Here is a 15,682-nt window from a genome sequence, read left to right on the forward strand (position 1 = left end):
TTGAGGCTCTTTATTTTAATCTTGTATTATCATTTAGAAAACTTTGAAAATAGATTTTATTTTTTTAAATCACACACAAAATTAAGATAAAAGTGATCTCATATTCCCGTATTGCTGTCTATGTCATGAAACAGACTGAAATGAAAAGGTATGTCCTTATATGACCTACAAAAGAAAACAACTCTGATTGTTTCTATACTTTGTCTTTTGAACGCCTGTAACTATTGCAGCGGGGTAGGTGTACCAGGTGATTTACAGCTCGCTGCAAAGGAATTTCCATGGAAAATATTCACAATCAGTGATACGTTTGACTGTTTGAAGAAAGTAGCATGAGATTTTTTGTTAAAAACAATTTTTATACATGTACAGGAAAAAATGAGCAGTGAAATAAGATGTACTGTTTTGTCCACAGAGAGCGCCAAAATTGACATAAACCGAAATTACTAACAGGATCTTTCACAAACAAATAAAAAAAAAGAAAAATTGAGAATTGAAATAGAAACCAAACATCAAGTTAAATGGAAAGACGCTGTATGTCCAGCATTATTCAACAAACAAAAAAATGACGCCTGATTGTGTGGCAGAATTGTGTCAGAGTTCCTTGTAACACAATATACCAAGAAGAAATAATGACTGGGAGTTGGAAACGCAAGAATATACAACATGTTCATAAGCTTTGCATGTGATACAAAGTTTCACCAGTGCTTTCCAACAGGTGAAACATTTCTATCATTGTGGAATCAGTGGCTAATACCACTGTAAAGCTCTGTATGATACACCTACTGTATGTTGAGCAGCTGGTTAATTAAACACAAACCTGTATCAAAGACGTGAAGTGTGGGGTCTGCGACAGGTGCAGCTCCTGCTTCCCCACCCGAAAAGACGTACAGTCTGTCCCCGAGGCAGGCGGAGCTGGTGTGGTATGTTCTCGGGCTGGGGGGTTTACCATTCACAGATACACTCTTCCAGGAAGACCCACTGTCTGGTCACACAGGAATAATTGTTCATGTACAATAATATTAGTCTGTCTGTTCAGAAATGGGAACATCACTGGTTAAAAAAGAATTAAAAACAAAAATTACATTAATAGAGTTATTTATATACCTGAAAGATTACAAACATGTCTGAAGGAGGGCAGAGAGACTTTAGTTTTTCATTACATCAGATAATTCCAAAGTAACATACACAGTATATTAGCACCTCTTCTTCATGTGAATTGGAATTAGTCAGGGAAACCATCTGAAAATAAGAGAGTACTGGATTCATTTGAATTGGGATTTACCTGTTAGCTGTACATTCTGGATACAATTGCGGTTGCCGCTCTGCTGTGCCCCTCCAAACACCCACAGGCTCTGAGGACAGCTTTCTGGGACAAAGCAGCAGTGTTCATACCGCGAGTCCAAACCCTCCCACTCTGGGATGTCCCACTCATGATTATCTGGGGGAGTCAGAGAGAGGAAAAATACCCCCAAAAATGTCTAACAATATAGAAGACATGGGAACACAGATGACACTTCAAAGTAAACAACAATGATAAACACCTTTTAGCAATATGGTTTTTCACAATCAAAGTCAGTCAAAATTTTTGAAATTGCTTGTAACTGCAGACATAATATCTCTGCACAGTCTCTTTCAATTACCTAGATCAGTGGTTCTCAAACTATGGTATGGGCTCCCTGTGGTGGTACGCAAAGAAATCTCCACAATATAAAAAACAAACCCGATCAGCATAAAACCACAATTTTTGTATCTTGTATCTATTGGGTTGTATTTATATCAAATGTGTTTTCCCCTCTAAATTAATCTAGTTTTTGCAACAAACAACTTTAATCTGCTCAATTTATGCTCACGCACACACATAAACAACAACAGGAGTACGCCTCGCGTTTTGAAAAGTTCCACTCGATATTCCGTTATAGTTCAGTACTGAAACAACAGCAAACAGCTGTAGGCCTACAGTAACAGATATTCTGTGAATGTAGGCCTACAGTAACAGATATATGAACAGATATATTATATTCTGTGAATGTAGGCCTACATTAACAGATATATTAACATATATTATATTCTGTGAATGTAGGCCTACATTAACAGATATATGAACAGATATATTATATTCTGTGAATGTAGGCCTACAGTAACAGATATATGAACAGATATATTATATTTTGTGAATGTAGGCCTACATTAACAGATATATTAACAGATATATTATATTCTGTGAATGTAGGCCTACAGTAACAGATATATGAACAGATATATTATATTCTGTGAATGTAGGCCTACAGTAACAGATATATGAACAGATATATTATATTTTGTGAATGTAGGCCTACAGTAACAGATATATTGACAGATATATTATATTCTGTTAATGTAGGCCTACAGTAACAGATATATTAACAGATATATTATATTCTGTGAATGTAGGCCTACATTAACAGATATATTAACAGATATATTATATTTTGTGAATGTAGGCCTACATTCACAGATATATTAACAGATATATTATATTTTGTGAATGTAGGCCTACATTAACAGATATATTAACAGATATATTATATTTTGTGAATGTAGGCCTACATTAACAGATATATTAACAGATATATTATATTCTGTTAATGTAGGCCTACATTCACAGATATATTAACAGATATATTATATTCTGTGAATGTAGGCCTACATTCACAGATATATTAACAGATATATTATATTCTGTGAATGTAGGCCTACATTAACAGATATATTAACAGATATATTATATTTTGTGAATGTAGGCCTACATTCACAGATATATTAACAGATATATTATATTTTGTGAATGTAGGCCTACATTAACAGATATATTAACAGATATATTATATTTTGTGAATGTAGGCCTACATTAACAGATATATTAACAGATATATTATATTCTGTTAATGTAGGCCTACATTCACAGATATATTAACAGATATATTATATTCTGTGAATGTAGGCCTACATTCACAGATATATTAACAGATATATTATATTCTGTGAATGTAGGCCTACAGTAATAGATTAATGTATGTATTTCCAAACAGGTTGTTGGTCTAAAGTTGTCATTTTTATTTTTCTGCACTTTTGTGTGTGCAAGTTCTAGCGCTAACCATTAGTAGGCCTACAGTGTGCCTGCCAGCAGACAATAATAAATAATATTCTTTTTTTATGAATTAATTTGCCTCTTGCATTAAAAATACGTGTTGAAATCGGCCTACAGTGTATTTCAACGTCTAACTAAGCATTACTAGTCTTAAATAGGAAGATTAAATATGGAAGATTGAATGTAAATGTGCAAAAACAGAGTCGTAAATGGACAGTATTGACATAAGTTAAAGTGCATGAGTGTAGACATGTTATAAGCAGAAACTATTCAATATAACGGCGAGTAGACAGACAAATGAAGTGAACATGAGTGCAGGGATAATTTGTAAATTTAACAAAATTGAACAACCTTAATACAAACGTGTACAAATGTAAACATTGTAGCCTGTTTTCAATTTGCGGAGTTAATATGACATTAATGATAACAACTTTGGCATCCATATGTGCACTTTTGTCTCTTATCAAGTTCACTCACATTTAATTAGCCTATAACCTCTATTAGCCTAACCTATAGTCTGTAACCTATAGCCTGTAACCTCAGGTGCAATAAGAGATAATAAGTGCAATAAGAAAACTTATTTATATTTTCATTTCATTGTACAGTGTTCCCCTTGTTATTTTATTTTGTATTATATCTTTGCTTTAATACAGTGTATAACTTCTGTAGTTTATTTTAAATCACTTAGCTGTTACTACAACTTTTTTACTTTTACATTTTTTATACTTTTCTACTCTTTTTTTTCTTCTTACAATGCTAATCTATCTTATATATAATTTTAACTTTTTTTTTGCAGAAGCTGACTCGGAGAAACGCACAAGAATTCCAACGTACCTGTACTGTCCTGTACCTGTGCAAATGGCACTAAACATCTATTCTATTCTATTCTATTCTATAAGCCTCCATGAAAATCCAGAGTAATAATAAATGTAAATAGAAATACACTAACTCAATTAAACCACTTTACGTGGTAGGCCTAATCAAAATGATAATAACACAGCAATACTTAGCCTATTACTGTTTGTAAAAGAAGATAAGATAAGATAAAACTTATTTGATCCCCCATTATGGGGACATTTTTTTGTTACAACAAAATGTTGATTCAAAAAACAGGAATAATAATAATAATTTATTTGCAGATACTGGTCTCAATCCGGCCTAACATATTTCAATAAAGTAATAGTTTTTAATCCAGTATTTACTCAACCAAGGCTATCAATTGATATTTTGGTTTCTAACTGAGATATTCTAAGTGTCTTCAATATCCTTGCACATAAATAATTATCCTAATTGGGTTAATCCAACTTGGGAAATAAAAAGACAAAAAGGAAAAAGCAGCATATTGTAAATTATGAATAATTTCTACATGAATAATTGTATTTTTTTACTGGATTAGCTGTTATGTTTTTTGGTATATGATGTTTGACACTCCCTCCAGCATTCATCTTGTAGTGCCATAGTTCTACTTTCAATTTTAGGGAGAAAAAAAAACTATGGCTTGATTAAGACTGACCTACACAAAAGACAAAAAATGTATAGGGTCCGTAGGTGAAATGTAGAATGATATAGTTGGTGCCCAACACCATGCAGGACGCAATCAGCAATCATTCTTTGTCTGTCTAGTTCATGAATTTTCTAGAATTATTATTATTATTCCGTCTGTTTTCAAGATATAGGGCAAAATTAGTAGAAAAGCCACAAAATGAGTGTGAACAGTTTCAGGAATTTGCTACAAATGATTAATTAACTATATTGGTGTTACCCATTGAAACAATATAGTAGAATAACATATTTTAATCAGGGTAGAGCAGCAGTGTGCAGCGTTGCATCAGTGCTCTTTAAGGACACATCGAGTTTGCTGACTTTTCTACTTTCTGTAACTCTTTATGTGGTTATTCACCAGAAGTGTTTTTGTTGTTTGAATGTGCTCCTTTTTCTACAGTTTGAACCCCTTAAAACAACCCATTAATGAACACATGATTGAATGAAGAAATAATAAAAGAGAAAGAAAAAAAAAGAAAGTAGATCAGTGATACTATTAAACAATACAAATTCACAAATTCCTGAAACAAGCTGATTTGTTTTTGATCCTCACCCCAGTGGCAGATTGATTCCTGCTATAAAAGTGTTTTTCACTCTGTTTCTTGTATTTTTTTACACCATACATTGGTTTTACAACAGAGTAGACTGTGTGTTTGTTGGAAAACCATAGAGCGTCATGATTAAAACAAACACAATTATATATAATATAATATAAATATATAATTCTCATAGTAGAATAGAGTGTGATTTTTTTGTCTGTGCTCCTCGACCTGCAGATGTGTATATTGTACAAAATAATTAAGTGCATTTGTAATTTAAGCTGTTGTGAGCCTGTTATAAAGTCAAGGTTTAAAGTACTGCAGGTTTCTTGCATTTTAAGTGGGGATGTTGAGCCTTAATTGAACTTGTGTACATTATAAGATGAAACGTCCAGACAATCTAACTCATCTGATGTAACAGCCTTCACTTTAAGGTCACTGACTAGTCACATGCATCACATGCAGCGGCAATAAAGCGGCCCAGTATCGGTGACATTGCCAAGACGCGGGAGTGCCAGCGTGTCGCGGGGCTTTCCAACGAGCAGCCGCTCAGCCAATCGCGGGCCTCTCCGATTGGGGAAGAAGTGACGGCTTATATATGGAAGAGAGCGCGGTTCATTCAACATCACTTCACAGACGGGGAAAAAAACACTAAGAGACAGAAGAAGACGGACACGCTTTGGCGTTGAGAGGCTGGTCCTATCCGAGACGACGTGAAGGCCGTTAATTAATTGACGACATTGTTATTCAGGTACGTGGAAACATTTCTTTGAATACGATAATGTGACGACGTTGTATTTTTTCACGTTGTGAAACAATTTTCATTCTGACCAAGCAAGCTGAGGTAATAATAATAATAATAATAATAATAATAATAACTTTATTTATATAGCACCTTTTAAAAACACAGGTTTACAAAGTGCTTTGACAAACAGCAAGAACAAAGCAAACTAAACCAAACACAGAAAAACATTAACAACAGTAAGAATATAACAGATGCAAAATACCAAAAATAATTAAATACAATTCAACAGAAAAGAACCCAAAGTGCACGATACACACCCAGACATATATAATCCAACCATCATAAGAACCATCATAAGAACCATCATAAGAACCCAGGAACACAAGAACCCAACAACACGAGCTGAGACCAAGAGGACCAAAGATTTAAAAAGATGTAAGAAACTAAGAGATAAAAGCAAATAAAAAGCAATGAGAAGGTAAGCGTAGTAAAAGAAATAAAAACAAGTGGTTAAAGGATCAAAAAACCCAAAACTATAATATTAATAAAAATAAAAATTAACTATAAATACAAAACATAAATAGACAAAGTAAGTAAGATCAGAAATTACCAAGTTAAAACACAAGAGGAGTTAAGATATGAGCATAAATACGAGATAAGACCATAAATAAAAGACAGTAAGAAGTAGAAGAAGATAAAAATAGTAAAACCAGTAAGAGAAGACATTAAGAAGACGACATCACATAAAAGCAAGTCTGTAAAAGTATGTTTTAAGAAGGGATTTAAAAAAATTGAGGGAATCTGCAAGTCTTATCTCCTCAGGGAGGTCGTTCCAAAGTCCAGGGGCCCTGACTGAAAAGGCCCGGTCACCTTTAGTTTTAAGTCTGGACTTTGGAACGACCAGGAGGCCCCCACCCGAGGATCTAAGACTGTGGGCTGGCTCATATGGTGTCAGTAACTCTGTTATATAGCTTGGAGCCAGCCCCGTCCGTGCTTTAAAAGTAATGAGTAAAATCTTAAAATCGATTCTAAAACGTACAGGAAGCCAATGTAATGAAGCTAAAATTGGAGTGATGTGATGTCGTCTGTTACAACCAGTAAGAAGCCTAGCTGCTGCATTTTGGACCAGCTGGAGGCGAGACAGTGACTTATTTGTGATTCCGGAAAAGAGGGAGTTACAGTAGTCAAGTCGGGAGAAGATGAGGGCGTGGATGATCTTTTCAAGGTCTCGTTGGGTTAGGATTGTTTTAATTTTGGAGATGGTGCGTAGATGGAAGAAGCTTGATCGGACAACTGTTTTGATATGGGATTCAAAGGTGAGATTGCAATCGAATGTTATTCCTAGATTTCTGGCGGTGGGTTGGACATTGGTGAATAAGGGACCGAGGCTGCTCTTTGAGATATGAGTGGTGTTTGGCGGGTTGAATACTATGATTTCAGATTTAGAATTGTTCAGTTGGAGAAAGTTTTGCGCCATCCAGCAGTTGATATCGTTTAGGCAGTTTCTGACAGCAGCTAGGCTCCTAGGGTCCTCAGGTCTCAAAGGAAGGTATATCTGTGTGTCGTCTGCGTAGCAGTGAAAGGAGACATTGTGGCGTTCAATTATTTGGCCAAGAGGCAGCATATAAATGGAGAATAACGATAGTGACGATAGTGATATATAGTAGTGACGATAGTGATATATTTTACCAAACTTACTTCTTTTTTTTTAATGCATATAGTTAAACAATGTGATAATAATGACAAAGTAGCTGGCCCTTGTGATTAGATATGTTGCCTTGCATGTCTGCTAAGCACGCCAACGTGGTTAAGCTAGGTACCGGCGGATGGGGAGGGGGGAAGGGGGGGGGGGGAGTAGCCAGGGGTGTTAACAGTGAAAAAGAGGCGGTGTTGCTCCACCCAGTTGACCCCATGTTCTTTTTAAGACTTTGAAAACCACGCTTCTCTCACACAATGACTCCAAATCCCAGAAAATGACACTCCATCATTGTTTGACACTAGCTTTGTGAAATGGTAGACAGCTAAGGTAAAGCCACATTGTTCTAATGATTTGTTTCTTTCTGTAGATTTTTTTTTTCACATACTGGAGTATAAACAAGCCAAGATGAAGCTGCTGTGGGTTGTAATGTTGGTGGCCGGCACCGTGTTCGCCGACGACGACGACAAGAAGGACAGCGTGGGGACTGTGGTTGGAATCGACCTCGGGACCACCTACTCATGGTAAATAGAGACAAAGTGACAGCTGTCTTGATTGTTTTACACGCAACTTTTAAATGTGGATAACACTAATCATTTCTTAATTGTTTTTTTTTTTTTTCCTTTTTAGTGTCGGAGTGTTCAAGAATGGGCGTGTGGAGATCATCGCCAATGACCAGGGTAGCCGCATCACTCCATCGTACGTGGCCTTCACCAGCGAGGGTGAGCGTCTGATTGGCGACGCTGCCAAGAACCAGCTGACGTCTAACCCTGAGAACACCGTCTTCGATGCCAAGAGGTTGATTGGGCGCACTTGGGGAGACTCGACTGTGCAGCAGGACATCAAGTACCTGCCGTTCAAAGTAAGTTTCTGCATTTCTTGACGTTACTGTTAAGAGTCTTAAGGTCCTTTTTTGGTATCGTTTGAGCTTCATTCTCTGTTTGTAACATTGATTCATGTTCCTTTTTAGGTAACTGAGAAGAAGAGCAAGCCCCATATTCAGGTAGACATTGGTGGTGGCACGATGAAGACATTTGCTCCTGAGGAGATCTCTGCCATGGTGCTGACTAAAATGAAGGAGACTGCTGAGGCTTATTTGGGCAAGAAGGTACAAACACATGAAAAAAATACATTTAAAATATGTACCTCATCAAAATGATGTTCAATCAAAGCTAATGAGTTTATCCTTTTTGTCAGGTTACAGATGCTGTGGTCACTGTCCCTGCCTATTTCAATGACGCCCAGCGTCAGGCCACTAAGGATGCTGCAACCATCGCTGGTCTGAATGTCATGAGAATCATCAATGAGCCGTAAGTTTTGAATGAAAATGATGTTTGTTGTTGTGTTTGTAAAATATTTCCCTTCATTTTTGTATTAACGTATCTTCCTTTTTTTTTTTTTTAGAACTGCTGCCGCCATTGCTTACGGTCTTGACAAGAGAGACGGCGAGAAGAAAATTCTCGTTTTCGATCTTGGCGGTGGCACCTTCGACGTCTCCCTGCTGACCATCGACAACGGTGTGTTTGAGGTGGTGTCAACCAGTGGTGACACTCATCTTGGAGGTGAGGACTTCGACCAGCGCGTCATGGAGCACTTCATCAAGCTGTACAAGAAGAAGACCGGCAAAGATGTGCGCAAAGACAACAGGGCAGTGCAGAAGCTGCGTCGTGAGGTCGAGAAGGCAAAGAGGGCGCTGTCCGCTCAGCACCAGGCCCACATTGAGATCGAGTCCTTCTTTGAGGGAGAGGACTTCTCTGAGACCCTGACCCGTGCCAAGTTTGAAGAGCTCAACATGGTAAATAATTGAACCAACATTTTGGTTATAGAAAAACTGTAACTCTAGTATAATGTTACCCTCTTGTTTATGAAACATGATTTACTAACAGTTGAACCTTTTTTCTTTTTCCAGGACCTGTTCCGTTCCACCATGAAGCCTGTGCAGAAAGTACTGGAAGACTCTGACCTGAAGAAGCCTGACATTGATGAGATTGTCTTGGTTGGAGGCTCCACCCGTATCCCCAAAATCCAGCAGCTGGTGAAGGAGTTCTTCAGTGGCAAAGAGCCCTCCAGAGGCATCAACCCTGATGAGGCCGTGGCATACGGAGCTGCTGTGCAGGCTGGAGTGCTTTCTGGAGAGGAGGACACTGGTAGGTTATCATCGTCTCGCATCATTTAATTCTAATTCGCTGAACTAGCTTTTATATTGTGTACTAATAATGTTCCTATCTTACAGGAGATGTTGTTCTTCTGGACGTGTGCCCCCTGACTCTTGGTATTGAGACTGTTGGAGGAGTGATGACTAAACTGATCCCCAGGAACACTGTGGTGCCTACAAAGAAATCCCAGATCTTCTCTACAGCTTCTGATAACCAGCCCACTGTCACCATTAAGGTTTATGAAGGTAAGAATTGTGCATACCCAACATGAAGAAAAAAAAGTTTAAAAATAGCTGTTGGGTTTTTTTGGTATGCAGAAAAAAAAAATGGAATTTTGCAAAAGTTTATTCATTGATTCTGTCTCTAGGTGAGCGTCCTCTCACAAAAGACAACCATCTGCTGGGCACATTCGACCTGACTGGCATCCCTCCCGCCCCTCGTGGTGTGCCACAGATTGAGGTCACCTTCGAGATCGATGTCAACGGTATCCTGCGTGTCACAGCCGAGGACAAAGGTACAGGCAACAAGAACAAGATCACCATCACAAACGACCAGAACCGCCTGACGCCAGAGGACATCGAGCGCATGGTGAACGATGCAGAGCGCTTCGCCGATGACGACAAGAAGCTGAAGGAGAGGATCGACGCCCGCAATGAGCTGGAGAGCTACGCTTACTCTCTGAAGAACCAGATCGGAGACAAGGAAAAGCTCGGCGGCAAGCTGTCGGATGAGGACAAAGAAATCATTGAGAAGGCAGTAGAGGAGAAGATTGAGTGGATGGAGTCACACCAGGAGGCTGAGCTGGAAGACTTCCAGGCTAAGAAGAAGGAGCTTGAGGAAGTGGTACAACCAATTATCAGCAAGCTTTACGGCAGTGCAGGAGGACCACCACCAGAGGGCGCAGAAGCCGAGCAAGACGAGAAGGATGAGTTGTAGGCAAGTTTGCCATCAACTGTTTTGTCGCCCCTTGCCTCTCTGTTAGTGGCACTTAGATGTACATAATGAACTGATGAGACTCAAATCGTGAGAGGAACGGTTGGGAAGGGGTGGCCATAACAAGCAACCCTACTAAATCCTCTGAAAGACTTTAAAAAAAAAACAAGTTTCAGTGTGTGAGAGGTGTTCTCTTCGCTGGAAGGCGGAGATATTCGTCAGCCTGGATATGAGGCTTGCTGCTGCTGTTCTCAGGCAGTCCTGTTGGGGTGATGTTGTGGGGAGGGACTTAGTGGGTGGGTTGGGGCAGGTGTTAGTGGGTCATTTGAGTTGGAAGTCTGTGGGATCAAGGGCTCATTATGTCCACAGTCAAGGCTAAAAGTTATTTATTGAATCTGATCGTTGATGAGACATTGAAATAAATGTTTGATAAAAAATCCAAATCTGGTGTCTGTCATTTCATAGTGTACCTGGTCACAATCAATATTTCAGCCTTTTGTAGCACTAAGATGAATTCTCAAGAGCTCCAAACTTGGAAACCTGCCATTTCAGTATTTACAGAATTAAAAAATGTATCTTGGGTTTGTTGATTTAATCAAGACAGAAGAGTTCTTAAAAACAATTTATTTAAACTTTAGTGAGTATTACATCATCATGAAACCACAGTCACAACACAGTCATTATGAATGACACCCTGGGTATCCATCCCTCCAAATACAAAGGCCAAATGTATTGTCTCTGAGGCTGTTGGGCAGTCGGCCTGCTCCTTATCTCCATTCCCCTCAGCATGCACCGTCCAGGGCAATAAACACATGGAGTGGTCCAGGCGGTTGGGGGGCATATCCCCTTCAAACTTCATAAGGACCCATCTGCTTTTGTCTGCAAACATAATGGATAACATTGGAGGTTTAAACTTCTCAACCACAGTTTTAAATGTAATACAACTTTCTGCGTATGATGTGATAAGGTACAAATATTCAATGACAAGATTAATGAAAATTCTATTACCAGTGTTGAATCTATACATGGAGTTGGTCGCTCCTTCTGCTGTCATTCCCCCAAAGATATAGATGTTCTTTCCCAAAGCCACAGCTGAGTGGGCTGCTACTCCTGGTGGGATATCTCCTTTGACTTGCACCTTCTCCCACTTCATGATCTCTTTGAACAGTAGACACTTTGTTTTATTTTTTTAATCAAACAAACATGACATTCCCAAGTTTTGAGGCTCTTTATTTTAATCTTGTATTATCATTTAGAAAACTTTGAAAATAGATTTTAATTTTATTAAATCACACACAAAACGTATTACACTTCAGGAGTGATCAGTCTTACTTGTATCGAGAGAGAACACGTCATTGTGGAATTTGTCCCCGGCCATGCCCCCATGGATGTAGATCTTTGAACCTGCTGCTACGATAACATGGCCATGTTTGGCTGGCGGCTGTCTGCCTTGTGTTTCCGGTTGGGACCAGGCGGAAGAGGCTGGGGGGAAATTAAGATAAAAGTGATCTCATATTCCCGTATTGCTGTCTACGTCATGAAACAGACTGAAATGAAAACGGATGTCCTTATATGACCTACAAAAGCAAACAACTCTGATTGTTTCTATACTTTGTCTTTTGAACGCCTGTAACTATTGCAGCGGGGTAGGTGTACCAGGTGATTTACAGCTCGCTGCAAAGGAATTTCCATGGAAAATATTCACAATCAGTGATACGTTTGACTGTTTGAAGAAAGTAGCATGAGATTTTTTGTTAAAAACAATTTTTATACATGTACAGGAAAAAATCAGCAGTGAAATAAGATGTACTGTTTTGTCCACAGAGAGCGCCAAAATTGACATAAACCGAAATTACTAACAGGATCTTTCACAAACAAATAAAAAAAAAGAAAAATTGAGAATTGAAATAGAAACCAAACATCAAGTTAAATGGAAAGACGCTGTATGTCCAGCATTATTCAACAAACAAAAAAATGACGCCTGATTGTGTGGCAGAATTGTGTCAGAGTTCCTTGTAACACAATATACCAAGAAGAAATAATGACTGGGAGTTGGAAACGCAAGAATATACAACATGTTCATAAGCTTTGCATGTGATACAAAGTTTCACCAGTGCTTTCCAACAGGTGAAACATTTCTATCATTGTGGAATCAGTGGCTAATACCACTGTAAAGCTCTGTATGATACACCTACTGTATGTTGAGCAGCTGGTTAATTAAACACAAACCTGTATCAAAGACGTGAAGTGTGGGGTCTGCGACAGGTGCAGCTCCTGCTTCCCCACCCGAAAAGACGTACAGTCTGTCCCCGAGGCAGGCGGAGCTGGTGTGGTATGTTCTCGGGCTGGGGGGTTTACCATTCACAGATACACTCTTCCAGGAAGACCCACTGTCTGGTCACACAGGAATAATTGTTCATGTACAATAATATTAGTCTGTCTGTTCAGAAATGGGAACATCACTGGTTAAAAAAGAATTAAAAACAAAAATTACATTAATAGAGTTATTTATATACCTGAAAGATTACAAACATGTCTGAAGGAGGGCAGAGAGACTTTAGTTTTTCACTACATCAGATAATTCCAAAGTAACATACACAGTATATTAGCACCTCTTCTTCATGTGAATTGGAATTAGTCAGGGAAACCATCTGAAAATAAGAGAGTACTGGATTCATTTGAATTGGGATTTACCTGTTAGCTGTACATTCTGGATACAATTGCGGTTGCCGCTCTGCTGTGCCCCTCCAAACACCCACAGGCTCTGAGGACAGCTTTCTGGGACAAAGCAGCAGTGTTCATACCGCGAGTCCAAACCCTCCCACTCTGGGATGTCCCACTCATGATTATCTGGGGGAGTCAGAGAGAGGAAAAATACCCCAAAAAATGTCTAACAATATAGAAGACATGGGAACACAGATGACACTTCAAAGTAAACAACAATGATAAACACCTTTTAGCAATATGGTTTTTCACAATCAAAGTCAGTCAAAATTTTTGAAATTGCTTGTAACTGCAGACATAATATCTCTGCACAGTCTCTTTCAATTACCTAGATCAGTGGTTCTCAAACTATGGTATGGGCTCCCTGTGGTGGTACGCAAAGAAATCTCCACAATATAAAAAACAAACCCGATCAGCATAAAACCACAATTTTTGTATCTTGTATCTATTGGGTTGTATTTATATCAAATGTGTTTTCCCCTCTAAATTAATCTAGTTTTTGCAACAAACAACTTTAATCTGCTCAATTTATGCTCACGCACACACATAAACAACAACAGGAGTACGCCTCGCGTTTTGAAAAGTTCCACTCGATATTCCGTTATAGTTCAGTACTGAAACAGCAGCAAACAGCTGTAGGCCTACAATAACAGATATTTTGTGAATGTAGGCCTACATTAACAGATATATGAACAGATATATTATATTTTGTGAATGTAGACCTACAGTAACAGATATATGAACAGATATATTATATTTTGTGAATGTAGGCCTACAGTAACAGATATATTAACATATATTATATTCTGTGAATGTAGACCTACAGTAACAGATTAATGTATGTATTTCCAAACAGGTTGTTGGTCTAAAGTTGTCATTTTTATTTTTCTGCACTTTTGTGTGTGCAAGTTCTAGCGCTAACCGTTAGTAGGCCTACAGTGTGCCTGCCAGCAGACAATAATAAATAATATTCTTTTTTTTATGAATTAATTTGCCTCTTGCATTAAAAATACATGTTGAAATCGGCCTACAGTGTATTTCAACGTCTACCATAATGGTGGTACTTGGAGAGGTGGTACGCAGTCTAAAAAGTTTGAGAACCACTGACCTAGATTTATGATGTTGCAATGTGTGAAACTGCCGCTTGGGTTTGCTCCTCCAACAATAAGGATGCTTCCCTTTCCCTCATCTGCAGGTGGAATGAACGTGCAGGTGTGACCCACACTGACACCTGGAGCACTTCCTCTGGGCATCAAAGAATACCTGTTGAACAGACAGTAAAAGTTAACACAAAGACAAACAGTGACATTTACATCAAGATGCTCTTAGATACATTCACTTACCATATTCCTGCTTTGGGTTTATCTAGGGGGTCAAGTACAGGGAGAAACTCCATGGCTGTCAAGGATGAATGAATGGACCATGTGTTGTTGTTCCTTTTGATGCTCCCTGCTGTCATCAACCAAGCACATACAATTTACAAACCACAGATTGTAAATAATAAGGTTACTAAGTGACAAACCTTTAACCTTGGTCTACATTATTGTAGATATAATATTGTCATTACCACCACATATACAGAAGCCCTTACATGACATCTCTATAATCCACATATTAAGGAGCTTCTATAGACATTTTATGCACACGGTTTCGCACAAGGGTGGCTTGTAAGATCCAGTTAGTAACATCTGTAAAATAAACCTTCATGCATGTGTCACGCTGATGAGTTGTGAACACACAGTGCGGTTATCAAGCTGCTACGTGCTAACTCGAATGAGCGTCTTTGAAGAGCTTCCTACACACTGACCTGTTCTTCCGGGTGAAAAAGAGACTTCTTTACTCGTGTCTTATAAATACGAAACGTTGCTCGGTTGCAGCGTTGTCTTACGTCCGTTCAGTAACAGCAGTGACAGCGAAGTGAACTGTACGTAAATTGTTTTGTTTGTGTACGTTCTAAACGTAGTTGCTGTAGTTCTCACAGCGCATGCGCAGTTCAATTCGCTCGCTTGGCCATCCCAGAGCCTTATAATGTCGCGACTAACTTCAACCCAAATCCCGATGTTATTATCAGTGAAACATAATGTTTATCAATGAGTCTCTCACGGAAGTGTATTTCCTGCCCATAAGACTCAAAACAGCGTCTTCCTCTTGAATGTAAGTGAGAAGAGAGGTAGGCTGTGGAGGGGGGGGGGGGGGGGGGGCATCATCAGACCCCTTCAC

The 15,682-nt window shown here is 38.7% G+C and overlaps 2 protein-coding genes across 6 annotated transcripts; one reads left to right on the top strand and one right to left on the bottom strand.

The window, feature by feature from the left end:
• Nucleotides 1-5,790: 5,790 nt before the first annotated feature.
• On the top strand, nucleotides 5,791-10,888 carry LOC136183186 (endoplasmic reticulum chaperone BiP-like). Of its 2 annotated transcripts, none has more exons than XM_065965706.1 (9): nucleotides 5,791-5,959; nucleotides 8,020-8,173; nucleotides 8,280-8,511; nucleotides 8,620-8,757; nucleotides 8,847-8,959; nucleotides 9,054-9,444; nucleotides 9,559-9,796; nucleotides 9,883-10,050; nucleotides 10,173-10,888. In XM_065965706.1, exons 2-9 carry the CDS (start codon nucleotides 8,058-8,060, stop codon nucleotides 10,739-10,741), a joined length of 1,965 nt encoding a protein of 654 aa, XP_065821778.1. In that variant the 5' UTR covers nucleotides 5,791-5,959; nucleotides 8,020-8,057; the 3' UTR covers nucleotides 10,742-10,888. The 2 variants fall into 2 exon arrangements, with proteins under 2 accessions (XP_065821778.1, XP_065821777.1); XM_065965705.1 differs by lacking the exon at nucleotides 5,791-5,959 and adding an exon at nucleotides 7,242-7,269.
• Nucleotides 10,889-11,315: 427 nt separating this feature from the next.
• On the bottom strand, nucleotides 11,316-15,454 carry rabepk (Rab9 effector protein with kelch motifs). 4 transcript variants are annotated; one of them, XM_065965710.1, is made up of 7 exons: nucleotides 15,270-15,454; nucleotides 14,806-14,911; nucleotides 14,571-14,725; nucleotides 13,433-13,588; nucleotides 12,968-13,132; nucleotides 12,071-12,220; nucleotides 11,316-11,896 (listed from the first exon to the last, which is right to left on the bottom strand). In XM_065965710.1, the coding sequence occupies exons 2-7, from the start codon at nucleotides 14,856-14,858 to the stop codon at nucleotides 11,391-11,393; spliced, it is 1,185 nt and encodes a 394-aa protein (XP_065821782.1). In that variant the 5' UTR covers nucleotides 14,859-14,911; nucleotides 15,270-15,454; the 3' UTR covers nucleotides 11,316-11,390. The 4 variants fall into 4 exon arrangements, with proteins under 4 accessions (XP_065821782.1, XP_065821781.1, XP_065821780.1 ...); XM_065965709.1 differs by having other exon boundaries at nucleotides 14,806-14,914; nucleotides 15,270-15,453; XM_065965708.1 differs by lacking the exon at nucleotides 15,270-15,454 and adding an exon at nucleotides 15,054-15,258.
• Between the last annotated feature and the right edge of the window lie 228 nt (nucleotides 15,455-15,682).

The sequence above is a fragment of the Labrus bergylta genome, chromosome 17, assembly GCF_963930695.1.
Source record: "Labrus bergylta chromosome 17, fLabBer1.1, whole genome shotgun sequence".
Classification (NCBI taxonomy): domain Eukaryota; kingdom Metazoa; phylum Chordata; class Actinopteri; order Labriformes; family Labridae; genus Labrus; species Labrus bergylta.

Bases quoted from the DNA above. Each gene is read 5' to 3' on its own strand.
- LOC136183186 (XM_065965705.1), top strand. The intron at 8,758-8,846 runs GTACAAACACAT...CCTTTTTGTCAG, and splicing joins AGGCTTATTTGGGCAAGAAG to GTTACAGATGCTGTGGTCAC. The intron at 10,051-10,172 runs GTAAGAATTGTG...TTCTGTCTCTAG, and splicing joins CACCATTAAGGTTTATGAAG to GTGAGCGTCCTCTCACAAAA.
- rabepk (XM_065965707.1), bottom strand. From the start codon at position 15,075: ATGTGGATTATAGAGATGTCAT. The intron at 13,589-14,570 runs GTCAGTGGTTCT...TGACTCCCCCAG, and splicing joins TTGCAACATCATAAATCTAG to ATAATCATGAGTGGGACATC. The intron at 12,221-12,967 runs GTTTGTGTTTAA...ATTTCCCCCCAG, and splicing joins ACTTCACGTCTTTGATACAG to CCTCTTCCGCCTGGTCCCAA.